General features: G+C 42.6%; 1 protein-coding gene across 1 annotated transcript in view; it reads right to left on the reverse strand.

Moving 5' to 3' along the window:
- Positions 1–25,450, reverse strand: part of LOC126262895 (RNA polymerase II subunit A C-terminal domain phosphatase) — an 86,029-nt gene that overhangs the window by 11,238 nt on the left and 49,341 nt on the right. The window contains exon 7 of the mRNA XM_049959790.1: positions 3,710–4,262. Within this exon, the coding sequence (XP_049815747.1) occupies positions 3,710–4,262 (553 nt within the window). The remainder of the gene's footprint in view (positions 1–3,709; positions 4,263–25,450) is intronic.

The raw sequence follows: 25,450 nt of genomic DNA on the forward strand, positions 1-25,450 counted from the left end.
ACTACAAACAGCACAGCAAATGCATTGTTGTGGCCAAGATAGACACGAAGCCCACGCCTATGACAGTAGCACAAGTCTATATGCCAACTAGCTCTGCAGATGACGAAGAAATTGAAAAAATGTATGATGAGATAAAAGAAATTATTCAGGTAGTGAAGGGAGACAAAAATTTAATAGTCATGGGTGACTGGAATTCGAGAGTAGGAAAAGGGAGAGAAGGAAACATAGTAGGTGAATATGGATTGGGGATAAGAAATGAAAGAGGAAGCCGTCTAGTAGAATTTTGCACAGAGCATAACTTAATCATAGATAACACTTGGTTCAAGAATCATAAAAGAAGGTTGTATACATGGAAGAAACCTGGAGATACTGACAGGTTTCAGATAGATTATATAATGGTAAGACAGAGATTTAGGAACCAGGTTTTAAATTGTAAGACATTTCCAGGGGCATGTGTGGACTCTGACCACAATCTATTGGTTATGAACTGTAGATTAAAACTGAAGAACCAGCAAAACGGTGGGAACTTAAGGAGATGGGACCTGGATAAACTGACTAAACCAGAGGTTGTACAGAGTTTCAAGGAGAGGATAAGGGAAGAATTGACAAGAATGGGGCAAAGAAATACAGTAGAAGAAGAATGGGTAGCTTTGAGGGATGAAGCAGTGAAGGCAGCAGAGGATGAAGTAGGCAAAAAGACAAGGGCTAGTAGAAATCCTTGGGTGACAGAAGAAATATTGAATTTAATTGACGAAAGGAGAAAATATAAAAATGCAGTAAATGAAGTAGGCAAAAAGGAATACAAACGTCTCAAAAATGAGATCAACAGGAAGAGAAAAATGGCTAAGCAGGCATGACTAGAGGACAAATGTAAGGATGTAGAGGCTTACCTCACTAGGGGTAAGACAGATACTGCCTACAGGAAAATTAAAGAGACCTTTGGAGAAAAGAGAACCACTTGTATGAATATTAAGAGCTCAGATGGAAACCCAGTTCTAAGCAAAGAAGGGAAAGCAGAAAGGTGGAAGGAGTATACAGAGGGTCTATACAAGGGCGATGTACGTGAGGGCAATATTATAGAAATGGAAGAGGATGTAGAAGAAGACGAAATGCAAGATATGATACTGCGTGAAGAGTTTGATAGAGCACTGAAACACCTAAGTCGAAACAAGGCCCCGGGAGTAGACAACATTCCATTAGAACTACTGACAGCCTTGGGAGAGCCAGTCCTGACAAAACTCTATCATCTGGTGAGCAAGATGTATGAGACAGGTGAAATACCCCCAGACTTCAAGAAGAATATAATAATTCCAATCCCAAAGAAAGCAGGTGTTGACAGATGTGAAAATTACCGAACTATCAGTTTAATAAGTCACGGCTGCAAAATACTAACACGAATTCTTTACAGACGAATGGAAAAACTGGTAGAAGCCGACATCGGGGAAGATCAGTTTGGATTATGTAGAAATATTGGAACACGTGAGGCAATACTGATCCTACGACTTATTTTAAAAGAAAGATTAAGGAAAGGCAAACCTACGTTTATAGCATTTGTAGACTTAGAGAAAACTTTTGACAATGTTGACTGGAATACTCTCTTTCAAATTCTGAAGGTGGCAGGGGTAAAATACAGGGAGCAAAAGGCTATTTACAATTTGTACAGAAACTAGATGGCAGATATAAGAGTCAAGGGACATGAAAGGGAAGCAGTGGTTGTAAAGGGAGTGAGACAGTGTTGTAGCCTCTCCCTAATGTTATTCAATCTGTATATTGAGCAAGCAATAAAGGAAACAAAAGAAAAATTCGAAGTAGGCATTAAAATCCATGGAGAAGAAATAAAAACTTTGAGGTTCGCTGATGACATTGTAATTCTGTCAGAGACAGCAAAGGACTTGGAAGAGCAGTTGAACGGAATAGACAATGTCTTGAAAGGAGGATATAAGATGAACATCAACAAAAGCAAAACGAGGATAATGGAATGTAGTCGAATTAAGTCGTGTATGCAGAGGGAATTAGATTAGGAAATGAGACACTTAAACTAGTAAAGGAGTTTTGCTATTTGGGGAGCAAAATAACTGATGATGGTCGAAGTAGAGAGGATATAAAATGTAGACTGGCAATGGCAAGGAAAGCGTTTCTGAAGAAGAGAAATTTGTTAACATCGAGTATAGATTTAAGTGTCAGGAAGTCATTTCTGAAAGTATTTGTATGGAGTGTAGCCATGTATGGAAGTGAAACATGGACGATAAATAGTTTAGACAAGAAGAGAATAGAAGCTTTCAAAATGTGGTGCTACAGAAGAATGCTGAAGATTAGATGGGTAGATCACGTAACTAATGAGGAGGTACTGAATAGGATTGGGGAGAAGAGGAGTTTGTAGTACAACTTGACTAGAAGAAGGGATTGGTTGGTAGGACATGTTCTGAGGCATCAAGAGATCACCAATTTAGTACTGGAGGGCAGCGTGGAGGGTAAAAATCGTAGAGGGAGACCAAGAGATGAATACACTAAGCAGATTCAGAAGGATGTAGGCTGCAGTACGTACTGGGAGATGAAGAAGCTTGCACAGGATAGAGTAGCATGGAGAGCTGCATCAAACCAGTCTCAGCACTGAAAACAACAACAGTCTGAATCTATGGATTTCACTAGTAATTATAACATTCGCAAACCCAGTCAACCACATACACAGCGACTGGCATTAACCTGTTCAGCTTTATTCCTCTCAGCTCATATAGCTCCATCCCCTTTTGTCTGCAGGAAAGTTTCTTTCTAGATGCAGCGGGGATTCCCCTGGCAGAGGCATCTAGTACACTATGCACGCATTCAAAAATCAACTTATGATTCATTCAGAAATCAACTTAGAATGTGCTCAAAACCAACTTAGAATGTGCTCAAAACCAACAGGAATGCATTTCAAAATCATATGAATAATCGATAGACCAACATGCGCTGAATACTAGGCACTTTGTGAAACAAGTTTTTTTTCATCAAGAATACGAATTTGGCGCCCTCCCTGAAATTGCTGCCTGGAGCAGATACTCTCCATATCGTTCTTTTGAATTTCTTTAATAGCTGTTCTATCATATGAATAAACAAACAAACAACTAGGATGGGAGTTGGCTTTGTATCAGTATGAAATGACTCTTCAACGTAGTTGAATTTCCTACCTTTCCCAAGTTTTCGAAGATATGTTTAAACTAACACTTCAACCGTCATTGTCAATTTTCAAGTGTTGGAGACAAAACTAAAGGATTAGAATCTTTCTGGTGTCCAATGTGACAGGACTGTCAAACTATTCTTACAGTCTAGGTTTTTGAAATACATTTGTCTTGTTTACTGCATCAGAGGTGGTATGCTTGCAATTGTAGTATAACCACTTACTTAGTGATGTTGCTATTGATTTTTATCCATGTAAATTATTTTGCTGTTTGTATGGTTCCCTTCTATACAGAAGGCATCTCTTTTACATTTCTATCATTTGTATTAGTATCAGAAAATCAAGTAACAGAAGATATCAAATTAGGTATGTGTTAGTGTCATTACTATTCTGATAACATTAATTACTCATTTAAAGCTACAAAGAATGGTATTGCTGGAAAGGTTGCATGCTTAAAGCAATTAGATTACAAATCATTTTACACTAAAAAATCGTATGAACTAAGTTACACAGGCCACAGACATGGCCCTGGTATTCAATCAAATATATTACCTGTAAGTGACCCCGAACTACTGCTGCTGCTGTCATCCTCGTGCCTGATCTTGGGAGGACTACCACCCAGAATACTGTCATCATTTTTATCATCTTCATCAGTGTCTGCCTTACTTTCACCTTCAGAGTCACTTTCACTCTCCGATTCATTGAAGATATCTTCCACTTCGCGGTCCATACTCGCAATATCCTCAGATGAAAAAGACATCAAGGGATTGATAATTTCCAAGACACTGTCACCAGACGTGCTCTTCTGTTGTCCTGAGGAATCATCTGGAGTTAACACATAACTCGGAGGAACACGAGTAGGTGAAGCACAGTGAGCCGGTGGATGACGACGAGCAGAGGTGCCACGGCCCAGCGGGAAGAGACGCTCCTCGACATGTTCCCAGCGTTCTGCACACGCCCAGAGCCAGTCGGGAGTCACGAGGAGAATATTATCGTGCCTCCTCTGCACTGCATTCACCTTTGCAGTGCCTGGGCGAACAGCAACCAAGTGCGTAGTGTAATCTGTCAGGTCGGGTGTTACCACAGCGCCCAATTGCACTGCCACCTACAAAATGATGGGAGAATTACACTTCTTGGAGAGATTCTTAGTAGACATATAAGCCTCTAATATGTGTACATAATGACAACTGCAGAAATCCCTCTACAATTATTGTAACAGATACACTGATCTCAAGCACTCATGTTTTAACAAAAGCCCTGTTACACTGAATTACACAACTGTTTCAGTATATTAGAGTTGCAGCATACCAGGGTCCGAAAATTAACATTTCTACAAAGTATTCAAAAAGAGTGAATGGTTAATCAACATTGAGGCTTTTTATGATAACTAACAAACGTCATACACAGATGTTTGTACTGTTCTTGGATTTCCATCCAGATGCAGTCTTCTTTGTAACATGATATTTTGATAGCTTACCTTGCCATCATCTTCAGGTAATATCTGTAGAATGAGTTTCTTCACTACATCCTGCCTCCTTTAAATACTATGATTACTCCGCACTCCTTCACCCACTACAGATCGCATGACACATTGGGTGGAGGGGTAGGGTGGTGGGTTTGTGGATGGCACTGCCGAAGGTTGAGTGCGAACCCTGGTATAGTGTGCGCAGAATATCGTGTGCGATAGATGCGCGGATGGTAGGGCATGCTTGTGGAGAGTCGTTGTGGTGGAGTCTGCGGACAGGCCAAGTGCCGGACGGTTGGGTTTGGTTTGGTTTTGTTTTGCTTTAGGATGCAAAAACAAGTGGGGTCATACGCACCCAAGTCAAACCATAGAACATGACAGAGAGTAGTTAAAAAATGACAATATATCAGCCCCAATTGCCATAAGAGAAGACAGCTAAAAACAAAAAACAGCGATGTGGAGAAGGTGCAAGAAAAGACACCATACAGAAATGGAGGCCAAAAACCAAAAATTAAATGGCCTTTGCCATATTGCTTTGGCAGTTAAAAAGTAAAACGTGGTTGACAGGCCGCACTTCAGTTGTTAAAATGGCTGATAACTCAGAAGGCAATCTTAAGCTGGAACGTAGACGGTTAAAAAAATGGGCATTCCATCAGGAAGTGGCAGATAGTTAAAACTTGGGCCCAATGTATACAAAGTTGTGGGGGAGCGCCACTTATCACATGACGATGGCTAAAAACGCAGTGCCCAATACGGAATCTAGTTAAAATGACCTCCTCCTGGAGGGAGGGCCGAGAGGTCATCCAAGCTGCTGGGAGAGGCCTAATAAGCCGGAGCTTATTCCTGTGAAGGGAGGACCATTGGTGATGCCAAAGGGACACCACCTCCAGACAGACGGCAACATAGAGATAGTCAGAGAGAATATAGGAACTAGTGTGCTGAGGTAGGAGGACTGCAGCCTCGGCAGCAGCCTCGTCTCCTGGCAGACCGACATGACCAGGAACCCGCATGAACAGCACAGTGGCTCCACCAAAAGTGAGCAAGTGACTGTTTTCGTGGACCCATTGTACTAAGGAATAGGCAGTGTACAGCACAGATATTGAAAGACATGGGTGTCAGTGACGAAGGCATGCCCAAAGCCAAGATCAGTCCGAGAGTCATCAGCGTATACAAAGGTACTATCATGAAGATTCATGCTAAGGTTGTGAAACTGGAGGCGACAGACTGAAATTGAAGGTGATAGAGCGAGTAGTGCCCTTCGGAAGCGAATGAAGGTCAAGGTTTAACACGGGCCACTTCATGAAGCTAAGGTGGTGAAGGGTTCACACCCATCAGGAAAGTTACAGGTAGTGTGAAGTTAAGCCGCCAGAGCAAGTACTGAAAGCGGACTCCAGAAGGTAACACAGAAGTGGGACGCACCCCATACTGGCGATCAAAGGAATCACCAAAGAAGGAGGCATAGGATGGGTGGCCACGCATGCAGACAAACGGCATGCATACCTGCTGAGGAGAAAGTCATGGTGGTAGGACAGTGGTAGTTCAGCAGCTTCAGCATACAAACTCTGAACCAGAATAGTGTAAAAGGTGCCAGTGGCCAAACGGATACCACGATGGTGGATAGTGTTGAGACGGCCTACGGGGATGGGAAGTGCAGACGCATAAACAAGGCACCCATAGTCGAGTTTTGAACGGACAAGGGACCAGTACAAACAGAGGAAGGTTTGATCGGCACCCCAGAAAATACAATTGAGGTCACATAGGAAATTGAGGGAACACGTACAGCGGGCTGTCAGGTAAAACACATGGGAGGACCAAGGGTATCCTATCGAGCATGAGCCCCAAGAATTTTACAGTTTCGACTAACGGAAGGGCAACAGGCCCAAGACATAAAGATGGTGGGAGAAACCATTTGTGCCGCCAGAAATTTATATAGACAGTTTTGTCAATGGAAAAACGAAAGCCACTGTCGATGCTGCAGGAGTAAAGACAATCAAGACAGCGCTGGAGTTGGGGCTCAGTGAGACAGGTCCGTGGACAACTCCAATAGATGGCAAAATCGTCTACAAAAAGAGAGTTGGAGATGCCAGGAGGGAGATAAGCCATTATAGGGTTAATGGCGATAGCAAAGAGGACAACGCTCAGGATGGAACTCTGAGGCACACCGTTTTCCTGGATAAAGGTGCCTGACAAGGCAGACCCCACACGCACCTTGAAAACTTCGTCTTTAAAAAATTCCTGAAGGAAACAGGGCAGGCAGCCATGGAAGCTCCACATGTAAAGAGTACAGAGGATACCAGTTCTCCAGCAAGTTTCGTAGGTCTTCTCCAAATCGAAAAACATAGCCACAGTCTGGGATTTCCCCAGAAAACCATTCTTGACATGGGTGGACAAAGTAAGAAGATGGTCAACTGCAGAATGCCACGCTTGAAATCCACATGGTGGAGTCGTTAGTAAATTGCGAGACTCGAGCCACCATACCAGCCAGGCATGAATCATACATTTCATCACCTTGCAAACACAGCTGGTGAGAGAGATGCGGTGATAGCTAGAAGGAAGATTTTTGTCCTTACCGGATTTAGGTATGGGTATGATGGTGGCTTCATGCCAATGTGAAGGAAATGTGCCCTCTCCCCAGATACGGTTGTACGTGTTAAGCAGAAAATGCCTGCCCACAAGAGAAAAGTGCTACAACATCTGAATGTGGACAGCGTCTGGCCCCGGCGTGGAGGATTGGGATGAACTAAGAGCCCAATCTAGCTCCCTCATAGTAAAGGTGGCATTGTAGAACTCACGATTCGGAGACGAGAATGGTATTGCTGAGCCTCCTCCGCTCCTTTCCGATGGAGGAAGGCAGGGTGATAGAGGCAAGAGCTCAAAATTTCCACAGAATGGTGGCCCACAGTGTTGGAGACAACAATAGGGTCCATGATAATATCGTTTGCTACTTTCAGGCTGGAAATTGGCAAATAGATCTTAGTCCCAGAGAGCCGTCGGAAGTTGGCTCACACTACAGAAGAAGTGGTGGAACTGTTAAAAGAACTAGTGAATGAAATCCAGCTAGCTTTTTTGCTATCCTGAAGAACGCGGCGGCATGTTGCGTGCATCTGTTTATAACGAATGCTGTTAGGCAGGGTACGATGATGGTTAAAATTGTGGAGAGCATGTCTCCATGTGCAAATTGCATAACGTCATGCCTCAGTCCACCAAGGGACTGGGACACGGCGCAGGAAAGGGGAAGTGCGAGGAATGGAATGTTCTGCAGCAGTAAGTATAACGTTTGTGAGATAGTCCACCTGGTCATTACAACTGGGAAAATCCTGTTTTTCGAAAGTCACCAGGGAGGAGTAAAGTAAGCTGCCATTTGGGTGTGCACACAGGTGGGGGTAGGAGTCAGAAAACGGATAGCACATGGGAAATGGTCGCTCGAAGAGGTGTCACAAAGAACGGACCACTCAAGACAATGGGTAAGCTGGGCAGTGGAAAAGGATAGTTCCAAATGAGAATAGGTGTGCGAGGAGTCAGAAAGGAATGTGGATGCTCCAGTGTTAAGGCAGAAGAGGTTAAGTTCTTTAAGAAGATCAGCCAAGAGGGCACCTCTCTGACAGGTTCTGGGAGAACCCCAAAGGGGATGAGTCACCAAGTAGTAGAATTAGGGGGGGGGGGGGGGGGGGTTAGCTGCCCAAGAAGCTGATGTAAGTCTGCCCTGGTGAGATTGAATGACAGAGTGAAATAAATGGTACAGAAGGAAAAGTCACGTGAGGAAGGAAAAGGCAAATGGCAACAGCTTGAAGATGGGTGGTCAGGTAGATGGGTTGACAATGAATATCATCTCATATGAGCAGCATGACGCCCCCATGAGATAGAATGCTGACCTCAGGGGGATGGTCAAAACGAACTGGGAAGAAATCTGAAAGCTCAAAGCAGTTGTGAGGATGCAATTTTGTTTCCTGAAGGAATGCCAGAGTCATGATGAGGAAGAGATGAAAGGCTGTCATCTCGGTGGCTGCCGAGTGAGAGCCTGTGAAGAATCGCTGCTACAGGGCACAGAAGCAAGAGGATCCTGCTCCATGGCATCCACAGAAGCATCAGCTTGCTTGTGCTGTCAGTCTGTGGAGTCCAATACAGAAAAACAGTTGGTGGTGTGCACCGGCAACACAGAGGCCAGCCGGGCTAAGTGGCAACAGCAACGAACAGGATCTTTGCATCGGCGAAGGAGAAGACCGTTTGCCTTTGTTGGGCTTCTGCGATTCTTTCTTGTTAGTAGAGGAAGACTCAAGTGTTGTTTGGCTCAAGGGACGTAGGAAGTCTTCACGGCAGTACTCCTTCTGACCTTTCCGGCCTGCCGGTTGTGTAACTAGTGGTTTCGCTCCTTGAGGCGAGAGTTTGATGGCTTGTTGCACAGCTGGAAGCAAGCGAGAGACCTCCACATGAGCAGTTACTTTTTTCGCCTTCGAATGCATCTTCATGTGCCTTGATCACTGTCGGTGCTCCCTGGGCAACTTATTGGTCTTTTCCAATTAGGCTAACTCTCGAAGAAGGCGATTTAAAGATAATTCGAACAGCGATTACGAAATTAACAACAATATGAAACCCTATACAAACGGCACTGTTCAGAGCCAACATGGAAACGTGCTCAGAATGTTGTTGTTGTGGTTTTCAGTCTGAGACTGGTTTGATGCAGCTCTCCATGCTACTCTATCCTGTGCAAGCTTCTTCATCTCAAGTTGTGCCACAAACTCCTCTTCTCCCCAATTCTATTATGGATCTACCCGCCTAATCTTCAGCATTCTTCTGTAGCACCACATTTCGAAAGCTCAGAATATGTCAACTGAATGTTGAGGGACTGTGCAGATATGAGGGCAAAATACTGTATGAAATTTTGAGAGAGAATAGGGCGGATGTCTAAGCACTGCAAGAGACTCATACTGAAGATGACAATGCTCTGTGGAAGCGAGGGCATATCCCAGGCTATAAATTAGTGTCCCAAACTAACCATCCTCAATATGGAGTTGCCAGCTTTGTCCGCAACAACTTAAAGGATGTCTCAGTTATTCTTGAGGAGAAATCAGACAAAGAAAACGTGATGGTAGCGGTGATTCAGATCAGAAATATAAAAATAGCAAATATCTACAAACCACCGAATAGCACTTGGCGCAAACAATTCCCAGTGCTAGAACATCCTGCAATATATGTAGGTGATTTTAACAGCCATAGTTATGAGTGGGGCTAAGCCGAAGAGGATGAAAATGATAGAAGTCTAGCAGAATGGATGGAAGCAAACAACTTAAAGCTCCATTATGATGCAAAGGGAAAAGGCACATTCAGGTCTCAAAGATGGGGTACAGAGAGCACACCTGACCTCTGCCTGCCAACTATGGACCCTTCGGAGAGTAGTAGCGGAACTATCATCAGAAAGGTGCTGCATGACTTTCCCAGAAGCCAACATCGCCCCATTCTCATCTCCTATGGGTTACACATTCCCCCAGTGCGATCTGCTCCTGTATCCCGCTGGAACTTTCAAAAAGCAGATTGGGATAAATTTTCTAAATTGCTGGACGAGTCAATAAAACAGGTCCCTGCACTTCCAAAATAATACTCAAAGTTTTTTAAAACTCGTAATATCTACTGCCAAAAAAAGCATGCCCAGAGGATGTCGGTAAGAATACATTCCTGGCTGGAATGAAGAGATCAACCAGCTGTTTAACCAATTCAAGGAAAGTGGAGACTAAGAAGCAGCTATGAACCTTATGAATTACTTGAATGAACAAAGGAGAGAAAAGTGACATGAAGAAACAAGGGAGCTCGATTTCACACACTCCAGTAGAAAAGCATGGACGCTGATTCACAAACTTGGAGAAGACCCTTCCCACAACAAAGAGAACTCAACGGTCTCATGTGACTCAATCACCAGTCACTTAGTGAGAGTTTCCAAGGTCCCAACAGATAAAGCAAATCTTCAGCAAGTAAAGAGAGAGCTTACAGAAGTCAAGAAATCTCTGCAACATAACCCGGAATTCTCTTCTCCATTTACAATCACTGAACTGGAGACAGCCCTTAAAGATATGAAATGTAGAAAAGCTGCAGGTGCAGATGGGCTTTACCCTGAATTTTTGGTGCACAGTGGACCGGTAACACAAAATTGGCTGGTTTGCCTTTTTAACAAAATTCTTCGTACAGCGACATTACCCAAAAAATTTAAAAGAGCAAAAATTATCACTATCAAAAAGCCAGGGAAAGAGGGAACAGCTGCAGAACACTTCCGCCCAATATCTCTACTTAGCTGTGCTTACAAGCTATTGGAAAGAATGATTCTAAACCGAATCCAAGATCAAATTAATGCTATGATACTACTTGAACAAGCTGTATTCAGACCTTATAGAAGCTGCTGTGAATAAGTGCTCTCCTTGACTACTCACATAGAATCTGGATACCAAAAGAAACTTAAAACTGGAGTAGTGTTCATTGACCTGTCAGCAGCTTATGACATGTCTACATCTACATCTACATTTATACTCCGCAAGCCACCCAACGGTGTGTGGCGGAGGGCACTTTAGTGCCACTGTCATTACCTCCCTTTCCTGTTCCAGTCGCGTATGGTTCGCGGGAAGAACGACTGTCTGAAAGCCTCCGTGCGCGCTCTAATCTCTCTAATTTTACATTCGTGATCTCCTCGGGAGGTATAAGTAGGGGGAAGCAATATATTCGATACCTCATCCAGAAACGCACCCTCTTGAAACCTGGCGAGCAAGCTACACCGCGATGCAGAGCGCCTCTCTTGCAGAGTCTGCCACTTGAGTTTATTAAACATCTCCGTAACGCTATCACGGTTACCAAATAACCCTGCGACGAAACGCGCCGCTCTTCTTTGGATCTTCTCTATCTCCTCCGTCAACCCAATCTGGTACGGGTCCCACACTGATGAGCAATACTCAAGTATAGGTCGAACGAGTGTTTTGTAAGCCACCTCCTTTGTTGATGGACTACATTTTCTAAGCACTCTCCCAATGAATCTCAACCTGGTACCCGCCTTACCAACAATTAATTCTATATGATCATTCCACTTCAAATCGTTCCGCACGCATACTCCCAGATATTTTACAGAAGTAACTGCTACCAGTGTTTGTTCCGCTATCATATAATCATACAATAAAGGATCCTTCTTTCTATGTATTCGCAATACATTACATTTGTCTATGTTAAGGGACAGTTGCCACTCCCTGCACCTAGTGCCTATCCGCTGCAGATCTTCCTGCATTTCGCTACAATTTTCTAATGCTGCAACTTCTCTGTATACTACAGCACCATCCGCAAAAAGCCGCATGGAACTTCCGACACTATCTACTAGGTCATTTATATATATTGTAAAAAGCAATGGTCCCATAACACTCCCCTGTGGCACGCCAGAGGTTACTTTAACGTCTGTAGACGTCTCTCCATTGATAACAACATGCTGTGTTCTGTTTGCTAAAAACTCTTCAATCCAGCCACACAGTTGGTCTGATATTCCGTAGGCTCTTACTTTGTTTATCAGGCGACAGTGCGGAACTGTATCGAACGCCTTCCGGAAGTCAAGAAAAATAGCATCTACCTGGGAGCCTGTATCTAATATTTTCTGGGTCTAATGAACAAATAAAGCGAGTTGGGTCTCACACGATCGCTGTTTCCGGAATCCATGTTGATTCCTACATAGTAGATTCTGGGTTTCCAAAAACGACATGATACTCCAGCAAAAAACATGTTCTAAAATTCTACAACAGATCGACGTCAGAGATATAGGTCTATAGCTTTGCGCATCTGCTCGACGACCCTTCTTGAAGACTGGGACTACCTGTGCTCTTTTCCAATCATTTGGAACCCTCTGTTCCTCTAGAGACTTGCGGTACACGGCTGTTAGAAGGGGGACAAGTTCTTTCGCGTACTCTGTGTAGAATCAAATTGGTATCCCATCAGGTCCAGTGGACTTTCCTCTGTTGAGTGATTCCAGTTGCTTTTCTATTCCTTGGACACTTATTTCGATGTCAGCCATTTTTTTGTTTGTGCGAGGATTTAGAGAAGGAACTGCAGTGCGGTCTTCCTCTGTGAAACAGCTTTGGAAAAAGGTGTTTAGTATTTCAGTTTTATGCGTGTCATCCTCTGTTTCAATGCCATCATCATCCCGGAGTGTCTGGATATGCTGTTTCGAGCCACTTACTGATTTAACGTAAGACCAGAATTTCCTAGGATTTTCTGTCAAGTCGGTACATAGAATTTAACTTTCGAATTCACTGAACACTTCACGCATAGCCCTCCTTACGCTAACTTTGACATCGTTTAGGTTCTGTTTGTCTGAGAAGTTTTGGCTGCGTTTAAACTTGGAGTGAAGCTCTCTTTGCTTTCGCAGTAGTTTCCTAACTTTGTTGTTGTACCACGGTGGGTTTTTCCCGTCCCTCACAGTTTTACTCGGCACGTACCTGTCTAAAACGCATTTTACAATTGCCTTGAACTTTTTCCAGTGTCGGAACAGAAATTTTCGTTTTGATCTGTTAGGTAGTCTGAAATCTGCCTTCTATTACTCTTGCTAAACAGATAAACCTTCCTCCCTTTTTTTATATTCCTATTAACTTCCATATTCAGGGATGCTGCAACGGCCTTATGATCACCGATTCCCTGTTCTGCACATACAGAGTCAAAAAGTTCGGGTCTGTTTGTTATCAGTATGTCCAAGATGTTATCTCCATGAGTCGGTTCTCTGTTTAATTGCTCGAGGTAATTTTCGGATAGTGCACTCAGTATAATGTCACTCGATGCTCTGTCCCTACCACCCGTCCTAAACATCTGAGTGTCCCAGTCTATATCTGGTAAATTGAAATCTCCACCTAACACTATAACATGCTGAGAAAATTTATGTGAAATGTATTCCAGATTTTCTCTCAGTTGTTCTGCCACTAATGCCGCTGAGTCAGGAGGTTGGTAAAAGGAGCCAATTATTAACCTAGCTCGGTTGTTGAGTGTAACCTCCACCCATAATAATTCCCAGGAACTATCCACTTCTACTTCTCTACAGGATAAACTACTACTAACAGTGACAAACACTCCACCACCGGTTGCATGCAATCTATCCTTTCTAAACACCGTCTGTACCTTTGTAAAAATTTCGGCAGAATTTATCTCTGGCTTCAGTCAGCTTTCTGTACCTATAACGATTTCAGCTTCGGTGCTTTCTATCAGCGCTTGAAGTTTCGGTACTTTACCAACGCAGCTTCGACAGTTGACAATTACAATACCAATTGCTGCTTGGTCCCCGCATGTCCTGACTTTTCCCTGCACCCGTTGAGGCTGTTGCCCTTTATGTACTTGCCCAAGGCCATCTAACCTAAAAAACCGCCCAGCCCACGCCACACAACCCCTGCTACCTGTGTAGCCGCTTGTTGCGTGTAGTGGACTCCTGACCTATCCAGCGGAACCCGAAACCCCACCACTCCATGGCGCAAGTCGAGGAATCTGCAGCCCACATGGTCGCAGAACCGTCTGAGCCTCTGATTCAGACCCCACACTCGGCTCTGTACCAAAGGTCCGCAGTCAGTCCTGTCGACGATGCTGCAGATGGTGAGCTCTGCTTTCATCCCGCTAGCGAGACTGGCAGTCTTCACCAAATCAGATAGCCGCCGGAAGCCAGAGAGGATTTCCTCCGATCCATAGCGACACACATCATTGGTGCCAACATGAGCGACCACCTGCAGATGGGTGCACCCTGTACCCTTCATGGCATCTGGAAGGACCCTTTCCACATCTGGAATGACTCCCCCCGGTATGCACACGGAGTGCACATTGGGTTTCTTCCCCTCTCTTGCTGCCATTTCCCTAAGGGGCCCCATTACGCGCCTGACGTTGGAGCTCCCAACTACCAGTAAGCCCATCCTCTGCGACTGCCCAGATCTTGCAGACTGAGGAGCAACCTCTGGAACAGGACAAGCAGCTATGTCAGGCCGAAGATCAGTATCAGCCTAAGACAGAGCCTGAAACCGGTTCGTCAGACAAACTGGAGAGGCCTTCCGTTCAGCCCTCCGGAATGTCTTTCACCCCCTGCCACACCTTGAGACGACCTCCCACTCTACCACAGGTGAGGGATCAGCCTCAATGCGGGCAGTATCCCGGGCAACCACAGTCGTAGTCCGATCGGGGGATGCTTGGGAAGAGCTGGCCGTCCCCGACAAACCCCCATCCGCACCCCCACAGTGATGCCCATTGGCAACAGCCTCAAGCTGTGTGACCGAAGCCAACATTGCCTGAAGCTGGGAGCGAAGGGATGCGAACTCAGCCTGCATCCGAACACAGCAGTTGCAGTCCCTATCCATGCTAAAAACTGTTGTGCAAAGAACGTCTGAACTACAGAGAGCGCAAACAATTCGACAAAATTTAAACGGTTATTAAAATACAAGATTGCCTAGTAAACGCAGTAGTGCTGCTACTTGCGCACTGCTGACACACTGCTCGGCAGCGGAAGGAGACTACGCGATTTTACACTATTCAGGTACTAAAACGCGATGCTACAACTCTCAAATACTACAATACGCCAGAAATTTAGGAATTAAACAATGCAAGTACCAAAAACACGCAAAGAAATTAAGAATTAAACTATGTAACAAATGAGTGAGCTAGGAGTATACGACTTGCTGCTGCAGCTGCTTATCCAGCGGCGGCAGGGAGCACACTGACTGTGACCAACCGACACTGGCCGTTCAAAACAAAAACAGAAGACAAACGACTACGCGAATTTACACTATTCAGGTACTAAAACACGATGCTACAACTCTCAAATACTATAATACGCCCGAAATTTATAAATTAAACAATGCAAGTACCAAAAATACGCAAAAAAATTAAGAATTAAACTATGTAACAAATGAGTGAGCTAGGAGTATACGACTTGCTGCTGCAGCTGCTTATCCAACGATGGCAGGGAGCACACATGGTGTGGAACAAGGGCCTATTATTGAAATTTTTGAGAGCAATGCCTTGCAAAACTCTAGGCAACCTCTTAAATAACATGTCAAGCAATAGGCGGTTTAAAGTACATCAAGGAGAAGAGAATAGCAGATGGCATGTACTCAATGACGGATTACCTCGGGGCTCTGTTCTTGCTCCAGTGTTATTCAACCTCTACACAGCTGACCTGCCGAAAATTTCAATATGCAGATGACCTGGCAATTTCATATCAGAGTGAAGACCTTTATGGATGTGGAGAACACCTAACGAACAGCCTTACTAAACTTTACGAGCATTTTGAGACATGGTGACTGAGACCAAATGTTTCTAAAACCGAGGTAAGCCTGTTCCACCTCTCCAATTGCCTTTCATCAGCAAAGATCAGTCCACAGTTCAGCCCTCTTGGCACAGTCACATACAACGAAAGCCCTACATACCTGGGAGTCACTCTGGACAGAACTTCAACATACAAAAAACACATCTTCAACTTCTGTAGTCCTGTCTTCCTCAGTTGGGTGTAATATTACGGTATATTGATAATTTTTACTTTTGGACCGTCTGACAGCAACTGAATAAAACACAATTTTAGTGCCATACACGTTTCGCCTTTATTTTCTGCAAGGCATCATCAGTGGCCTGGAATATGTACATATGTTTGCTATTTAATTTACATTTTTGTCACTGTACCTATAGGTTATAAACAGTTGTGGTGGTTGGTATTTCCTATTAAATAGCAATGTTTTCAACTGTACTTACAGGTTGCGTGGACAATTTCTTACATATTATGCTCCTGTTGCATTTTTGGTGTTCTTGTTCATCTTATGAATGCCAATTTGCAGGTTTTTCCCCACATTCCACAGCACTATGAACTGAATGCTTGTTTCAATGCAATGTTTTGGTTTCTGTTGCCAACTGTCAAATGTTTTTGCCAAAGATCGAATGTTATTGCACAAACTTTCGAGTGTAATTATTGAAGTATCTGTGATCTGTTCGTGTATGCATTTGTGTGTGTGTGTGTGTGTCCAGAAGGTGAAGGGGGAAGAGGTTGTGGTTTTTTTTTGTCATTTCCTTAATTAAGTGTAGTAGGGAGCCTGTGCTGATGCGTGTTTGTTCATTTATCACATGTCTGTTTTCTGCTATGGCTTTCTGGATGTGGAAGTTTTCTTGCGTTTGTATATGATGTTTGTCATGGTTGCTTATTCTCATTATTTTCATTTCTTGTTCCATGTTTGTAGGACGAGGGTTATGGTGTTTTAAATGTTCTGCAAATGTGGAATGGTTTGTTTCATACTTCCAACATCTGATATGTTCTTTGTATCGTGTTTCAAAATTCCTGCATGTCATGCCTATGTATACTGCATCACAACTTTGACATTCAAGTTTATATATTCCTGATTGTTGGAATTTGTCCCTCCTGGTAGCTGGCTGGCTTAGGTGTGATTGGAGGGTTTGCCCAGGCTTATATGCTATTTTGAAGCCCTGTCTCTTTAGGGTGTTTGCAACTGTGTGTGTTAGTTTATGTGTGTAGGTCATGGTGTACCATCTGGTTCTTTTCTGTGTGGTGTTGTCATTGTGTGTGTATGTTGAGTGTGTTTGTAAGTTTTCCGCTTGTTAGTTCTCTTGTATTCTGGAAATGTTGTGTTCGTTTGTATTTGTGTTTTTATTTTTTGATTGAGCCTGTGTACCACCTGTGTGTCATACCCGTTGTTCCTAACTATTTGTATGATTGTACTCATTTCTTGTTCATAGTTTCTCTTGTTGAGTGGGATTCTGTATAATCTATGTAACATGTGTCTTAGTGCTGCAAGTTTCTGGCTGTGGGGGTGGTTGGATGTGGAATGTATTATTGTGTCTGTGGCTGTTGGTTTTCTAAAGATGTTAAATGTATGTTTGACATTTTCTTTTTTGATTGTAATGCCAAGAAAATGTATTTGATTTTCTTTTTCTTTATCATGTGTGAATTTTATGTTCTGATGAGCTTTGTTTATTTCCGAATGGAGTTCATCTATTTTTTCACTTGGCTCATCTACCAGACAAATAACGTCATCCACGTATCTGTACCAATATATGATTTTGAAACTTTCATTAGTGGTTATCTTTTCAAATATCTGATTTTCTAGATAACTGATGAAAATGATTGCTAGTGCTCCTGATATTGGGGATCCCATGGGCAGTCCATCACTTTGTAGATAATATTCTTTCTCAAACTGAAAGTAGTTTTGTTCAGTTGTCAGTCTGAGCATATCTGTTATTTCTTTTATTGCATCTGTGGTGAAAATATGTAAGAAATTGTCCATGCAACCTGTAAGTACAGTTCAAAACATTACTACTTAATAGGAAATACCAACCACCATAACTGTTTATCACCTATAGGTACAGTGACAAAAATGTAAATTAAATAGCTAACATATGTACATATTACAGGCCACTAATGATGCCTTGCAGAAAATAAAGGTGAAACGCGAATGGCACTAAAATTGTGTTTTATTCAGTTGCTGTCAGACTGTCCATAAGTAAAAATTATCAATATACCGTAATAAAAAGAACACCTTTCCATCTTGGCCAAGAAGATACAAACAGAGTGAACCTTGTGAGAAAGCTGGCAGGCAGTACATGGGGAGCAACCTTGTCAGTCCTCCGAGGAGCATCCCTTGCACTGGTATACTCTGCAGCAGAATACTATGCACCAGTTTGGCTCCGAAGCACCCCGTAGTGAAGGTAGATGTCCAACTGAACTCAGTTATGAGAGTAATTAGTGGTACAGTCCGGTCTACACCCAGTTGCTGGCTACCAGTGCTTTCAAACATCTGTCCACCAGACCTCCGTCAAAAGGCTGCTCTTTACAACCTCTGTCAGCAAGTTTCTGAAAACAATTCGATCCCTCTTCATGACGATTTGCTATCACTGCCCAGGAAATGCCTCAAATCTAGAAGACCAGCATATGAAATGGGAGTCCAAATGTGAGTGGCAAGCTACAAGAACCCGAAACCACAAACTTGTAGACAATCCAACAGTTCCAGATCCAGGCTTCCACCAACCAAGGGAGGTGTGGGTGCAGTTAAACAGATATCGGACTGAAGAGGGTAGGTGCAAATGCAACATGCACAAATGGGGCTTTTCAAGTGACAGTGTGTGTAACTGTGGTAACACCCAAACTATGAGCCACACTGTGAATGAATGTCTAATCAGATGCTTTCCTGGTGGCATTGAGAAGCTCCATCAAGCATCCCACGAGGCACTCCGCTGGATCGAGTCCATCAACATCCAAGTGTAGTCTGAGCCATTTTAAAACTTGTGTACTGTATATAATTTCACATGTTCTATTTTATATATATTTCTTTGTTTTGCTAAATCTGTATTACTATAATTGATGTGTATGATAATAATAATAATAAAAACAGCTGGAAGCGGGGATGGCGATGCTATCTCGATACTGGGCAATTTCACAACCTTAGAGCTGAAGTTGAGGTTGCACATCTGCGTGGCCGTGTTCTTCACAGAGCGAGGGGTAACAAGAACCAAACTATAGGTGCCAGGAGAACGCAGAGTTTGCAACTAGCCAATAACTTGGGAGCGACTGGGTAAAGCACTTTTTCCTTTACCTGGATCTCTTGGACAGCCTGCTCATCAAGATGCACGAGACAATGCCAAGAGGCGGAGGCATGGCCACTGTTTCAGTTGACATAGCGGGGAGGAGGAGGAGTCTGACAGTCACCCTCGTGCGCATCCCTACCACAGGTTACACATTTGGCTGGATGTCGACAAGACGTTCTAGTGTGAATGAAATGATGACACTGGGAGCAGCACATTGGGTTTGGAATGTACAGTCGGACTGTGATAATATTGTAGCCTACTTTGGTCTTGGAGTGAAGCACCACTCTATCAAAGGTGAGAATAAGAGTGCGGGTGGGCACTAAGGAGGAATCTACCATTTTCATTACATAATGGACGGCAATGACACCCTGATCAGACAGATAAGATTGGATTTTGGCCTCAGTCAGATCGTCAAGCAGCCAAGGGTGAATAACACCACAGGGAGAATTCAGAGCCCTATGGGCCTCGACACGAACAGGGTAGCCATGGAAAAGCGAGGTGGTAAGCAGTTGTGCTTAAGAATCAGAAGTAGTCTCCAAAAGCAAAGTGCCATTCCGTAAACGAGAGCAGGATTTCACCGTGCCAGCAACTGCATCAACACCTTTCTGAATAATAACTGGATTTACTGTGGCGAAGGACTGACCTCCTTCAGTATGTGAGACCATGAGGAAATGTGGTGCAGCTGGAAGGGTCTTTGAATTGTTAGCCTCATTCTGTTTATGTTTTCTAGACGTTGATTGTGAAGATGATTGGCTCACTGCAGGAAAATCCCCCATCATTGCCAGTGTCTTCGATGGCACGCTCCTTCCAACTGGGGGCCCCCTTCACATGGGGGCGCACCTGCCTTGGTGATTGTTCACACCTCAGGTAACACCTGACAGAGGGACCAATCGGCAATTTGGGAAGCTTGCAGCTCAGGCAATCACCTTTCCCTGGACCTAGCCTGTAACAGGTGCAAACCCTACCTGTCGACCCGGGGCTGGGAATTACGCATTATTCAGTCACCCATAACGTGTCAGTTGCATGAGGTGGCCTTCAGGAGCTTACAGGGAGGAGGAAGAAAAGGAAGAACCTCAAACGCCAAAGTGGAGGAACGCGAGGAGAAGGGAAACGGGGAAAAGAAAAGGGAGGGGATAACAGTGCTGAGACTGTTCTTATGTCAGCAACAGACAATGCAGAACATTCTCTATAACACCTGGGACATGTTCCCAAGGAAGGGGAAAAAGAACAGCAAGAGGATAGGGAAAAGATGCTGCAAAGGCTGGGGCCCCGTGGTAGCCAAGCATGAACCTGCCAAAGAGTGGCAAGCCCCCTGGGTGGAGTGCTGGAGGGAAAATGACGTTCTAAACTGAAGGCTACACTCACATTTTTTGTAAATATTAAGCAGGGACCCTTCATGCCACAACTTGCAGTGTGACCATTCAAAAAGATCTTTCACCTCAGCTCTTGTATCTAAGAAGGAATTCTGCCGAAAATGCAGTGATTTATTTTCGCCTGGCTTGTTAACCATTTGTAACCTTCAGCGAAGTGTCATGAGTGGCTGAGTAAAACCTACACATTTCTGTTGTTGCCATGCTAAAATTTGCTTCTTTTGCCAAAACTCGATGGAGTTTACACAGTCTCACCCCACTAACATGTTGCACAGACGCAATTGCAAGAGAATTTTGAAACAGTGGTTTATCAACTTTATTAAGCAAGGAACTGAGGAAAAGGAAGGTCAGCTTCTTATGAAAAAAAAACACATCCTTAGTACAAAATAAACGTGTAATGACTTGGCTTATGTTGTTCCAAAATACATACCATTTCTCGTTTCACCAACTATTGATGATCCTTAAAAATTATATTCCTTCATCAAGAAAGTCTGCAGTTAGTGGAATAACACATTGGATAATTAAGTTTTGCATAATAACCGTACGGGAAAATACTGTCCTCTTTGTGTGCTATATTTTGCCAAAATCTCATTGCAATATCTCACACCGTTTATAAAATATGAAGAATGTTGTGGATATTTCACTCTGGTTTTATCTCTGGTGTGGAACAATCACAGATGAGTGTGCTACGTCAAATTAATTTTCTTGAGATCCACACAAATATCACAATAACTATAAACATTAGTTAAATGATGTGCACATCATAATGAACCTGATATACAAAGCAACAAGTAAAGCAAAAATGATTTTTTTTTTACCAAACAGTTTCTGCAAAATCGTTTGAGAAAGACTGCACAGCGTGCACGTTGATTCTGCCATCGCCAACCGACTGAAAGTTCGGCAAACACTTATCAGCCTCTCCTTCTGAACAAACAAATGAATTTGCGCAGCACTTTGGATGAAAACTGGTCACTGCGCATTGGCCTTCATTCCTACTTGAACTCTAACTCACTGCTTCTGTAGCCTCAGTCAGCTGAGCCCTGGATCCCTAGCCTTGCTTAGGGTGTAGCCACTGTCTCTGTTGATCTGCCCATTGGCCACTCAAATTTCAATATAGTCGCCTTCAGAACACTGTCCAAAACTGACGAGGCCTGTCGTAACACTTTCGTTTCTTCATACTTCACTGAGTCCCTTGTAGCCCTGCAGTGTTTTTTAAGCGCAGATAACAGTACAAATTGTCAACCTGTCAGGAAAGCTTAAAATTATGCATCACACTCACATGTCTAAAACTGTATTTGAAAACAAGAAATGGTATTGAGAATCCAAGGAAAAAGTACCAGTTTAAATAACATACTAAGCTCAGGCTATCACAAGCACAATACTTTATGATTACTAGAACTGATGGGGCATGAGAAATGAATCTCATGGAATTGTGGGACAAAGTTTAATAATGAGAAAAACAATCGTCTAACAGTGGTAAATCCATATGCTGACCTTTATGATGAACAGGATATGAAAGGTATGAAGACATATTAACTGACATATATTTTTGGCAAGATTTCAAGTTCATGTCATTCAGTGCCAACACTTAATCAGACAAGAAAGTAATTGGCGATAAAAACATTGTGCCCTTGTTTAATAATTTATCATAGTAATAGCTTTGAAGAATTTATGGATGAATGAAAAGCCACCATGCGGCGGGTGGCAAGATGGGTGCTCTGGTACTCACAACACAGTCCCTCTTTAATGAGAAATAGCACTGCAAAAAGACGGTGAAGTATTCACATCTGCCACTTTCCTTTTCAGGGGGAAAAAAAAACCTTCACCTAATTCTCTTCCCTCCAAGCCTCGAATCACTGAAATGCCCATTATCTCATCCACATCTGCATGAAAACTCTGCAAACAGTGAATGGTGTTTGGTGAAGAGTCCCTTATACCACTACTAACCATTTGCTTTCCTTGTCCACTCACAAATTAAGCGAGGGAAAAACGTCTGTATATACGCCTCCACATAAGCCCTAATGCCTCTGTCTTATTTTTGTGGTTCAAAGCAAAACTTATGCTGACAGCAGTAGAATCGTTCTGCAGTCAGCTCCAAATGCTGATTCTCTAAATTTTTTCAATAGTGTTCCACAGAAAGGACATTGACTTCCCTCCAGGGATTCCCATTTGAATTCATGAAGCATCTCTGTAAATGTGCATGTTGACTGAACCTAGCGATAACAAATCTAGTAGCCTGCCTCTGAACTGCTTTGATGTCTTCCTTTAATGAGACTTGGTGGGAATTCCAAACACTCGAGTAGTACTACTCCTGCTGCAGATTTCTGATGGTAGTCTATTCCAGTGTACTAACAGCTCTACACTTACCATTACCAACCTACTAATACTACAGCCAGGGCTGCATTTACGTGCAAGGCTATCTAGACCACAGCTTAAGGGGCCACACCACAAACATTTAAAATTAAAAAAAAAAAACTATTTTGGTAGGGCTTGCATGAGCCACTGAGTGGAATGGATAGAATCTTCAAAAGAACTTTAGGACTTGAATGAACAGTTGAGTGGATGGGTCGAACCCAATAAAGGTTATACGATGAACAGCAACAAAATTAAAACAAGGGTAATGTAACGTAACTGAACTGAATCAGGCTATGCTGTTGGAAGTGGATTAAGAAATGACACACTAAAAGTAGTCAATGACGTTTGACACATGGGGAGCAAAATGAGTGATGATAGCTGAAATAGAGAAAATATAAAATGCAGATTGAAAACAGCAAGAAATGTTCTTTTGAGAAAATGTAATTTGTTAACACCGAGTATAATTTTAATTGTTAGGAAATTGTTTCTGGAGTTCTTTATGTGGCAAGTTGCATGGTTTGGAATGGAAGAGAAATATGTATGATAAACAGTTCACATGAGAAAAGAAAAGAAGTATCTGAAACATGGCATTACAGAACAATGCTAAAGATTAGATGGGTAGATGGAATAACTAATGAAGAGGTACTGAAATGAATTGAGGAGAATCTATGTTTATGGAACATCTTGACTACACGGAAGGATTGGTTGACAGAACATATCCTGAGGGACCAAGGAATTATCAGTTTGGTAACAGAAGTAAGTGGGGACAGTAAAAATTGTTGTGGAGGAACAAGACTTGAATACATTCAGGAAGTTCAAATGGACGTAGGTCGGAGTAGTTACACACAGATGGTATGTCGTTCATTTGTTTAACATTTTGATATGATCCAATACTTTATTTTGAACAATAGAAAATCCAGGATGTAATAATGACAGTATTATGGAAAGGATAGATTGCTACTCACCATATAGAAGAGATGTTGAGTCACAGACTGTCCCCATCATGTGCTGCACACTCCCACAAGCAGGAATTTGCCCCCCCCCCTGCCCTCCCCCCCCCCCCGCACACCTACCCTGCTACCCCACCCCCTCCCTGCCCCAGCCTCCTCCTTACCCTCAACCACCCAGACTGCTTCTCCCATCAGGCGCAGTTTCTCACAGTCCAGCATCACCTGCCAGAGACAGTACTCATGCATGTGTGAGTTGTGCTCGCGTGAATGTATGTGTCTTGTTTACTTTAGAAGAAGGCCTATAGCCGAAAGCTCATATGTTTAGCAGTCTTTTTGTTGTGCATGTCTATGACTCAACATCTCCTTTACATGGTAAGTAGCAATCCATCATTTTAATTAAATTGTCAATATTTTAGTGCCACAACACAAATTTTGAATCTCTGACATTTTCACACATTTGAGACACTGTTTTGCTATTTGTGTGAATTTGTTTCTTCAATAACAATATAAAAACAAATTTTGAGTTGTCTCTATAACTTTCACATGCATACTAAAACTTTAATAGAAGAAAAGTGTCATGAAGGTTTATTGCCTTCCAGATGACGTGTAATGTTCTATAGTTTAGAAATCACACTACCTAATTTCTCATTTATAAAATTTCAAGTGCAACTACATCTCCAAACTTCATCAATAAAGCTCTAATGGTTGAATTCTGGTATGCCACAAATAACAGTAGAAAAATTACATGATACATCTCATCTGAATTACCTTGTGTAAGCTAGGCAATAGGGGAATCATATGTTCTCCTGCAAGTGCCAGGTACATTCCATGTTGTGGATAGAGTAGAATCTCTACCATTTTTTTAAACAATGGAACATTTGAAGTGATATAACAACAATATGAAGCAGGACAGATTTCTACTCTGCCACAGAGAGAAGGAACACTGAAAGTAGATTGTGACAAAGAGAAACAGATTTCTGCAGTGAAGTTGTAGAAAGTATACTGTCACACAAGAATTTTGCACATTAAAATCTACAGTACAGTAGCCAGACAGGCAAAAATTGTAGACTGATGAGTTGATAACACACTCAAATAAAGTAAGAACACCACAGAGAATTATAAAGAAAGAAACTTGTAGGTCAGTACCAAAAAGAATGAATGTATTATGAATGCTAGAGGGCTCAAAAGTCACACATCCAAAATCAGTTGAGAAAGAATTCAATGGAAACTTCACTTTCCTAGTTGAAGATCTCAGTAATTTGTACAGGACTAGTCTGAAGTTTTTCCAACAAGTCAGCTGTCTCGGATGCCTCTAAGTATGTTTATAAAACAAACTGTTACAAAATTACAAGTAAAATTGAATCATTATGCAATAAAATGTCAAGTGGCTTTGATGAAGTACCTGAATTCATAGTAAAAGTTTGTGCTCACTACACAGCTAAATTAATTCTAAAAAATTCTACTAAAACTTTTTTATAACAGGCTCAAAAGTTTCATAAATAAATATTCACCTTTTACCATCCAACAACATGGCTTTAGGAAGTCTAATTCTACATAAACAGCAATTTTTGAATTTGTAGACTGCACTTTAAAA

The sequence above is a fragment of the Schistocerca nitens genome, chromosome 6, assembly GCF_023898315.1.
Source record: "Schistocerca nitens isolate TAMUIC-IGC-003100 chromosome 6, iqSchNite1.1, whole genome shotgun sequence".
Taxonomy (NCBI): Eukaryota; Metazoa; Arthropoda; class Insecta; order Orthoptera; family Acrididae; genus Schistocerca; species Schistocerca nitens.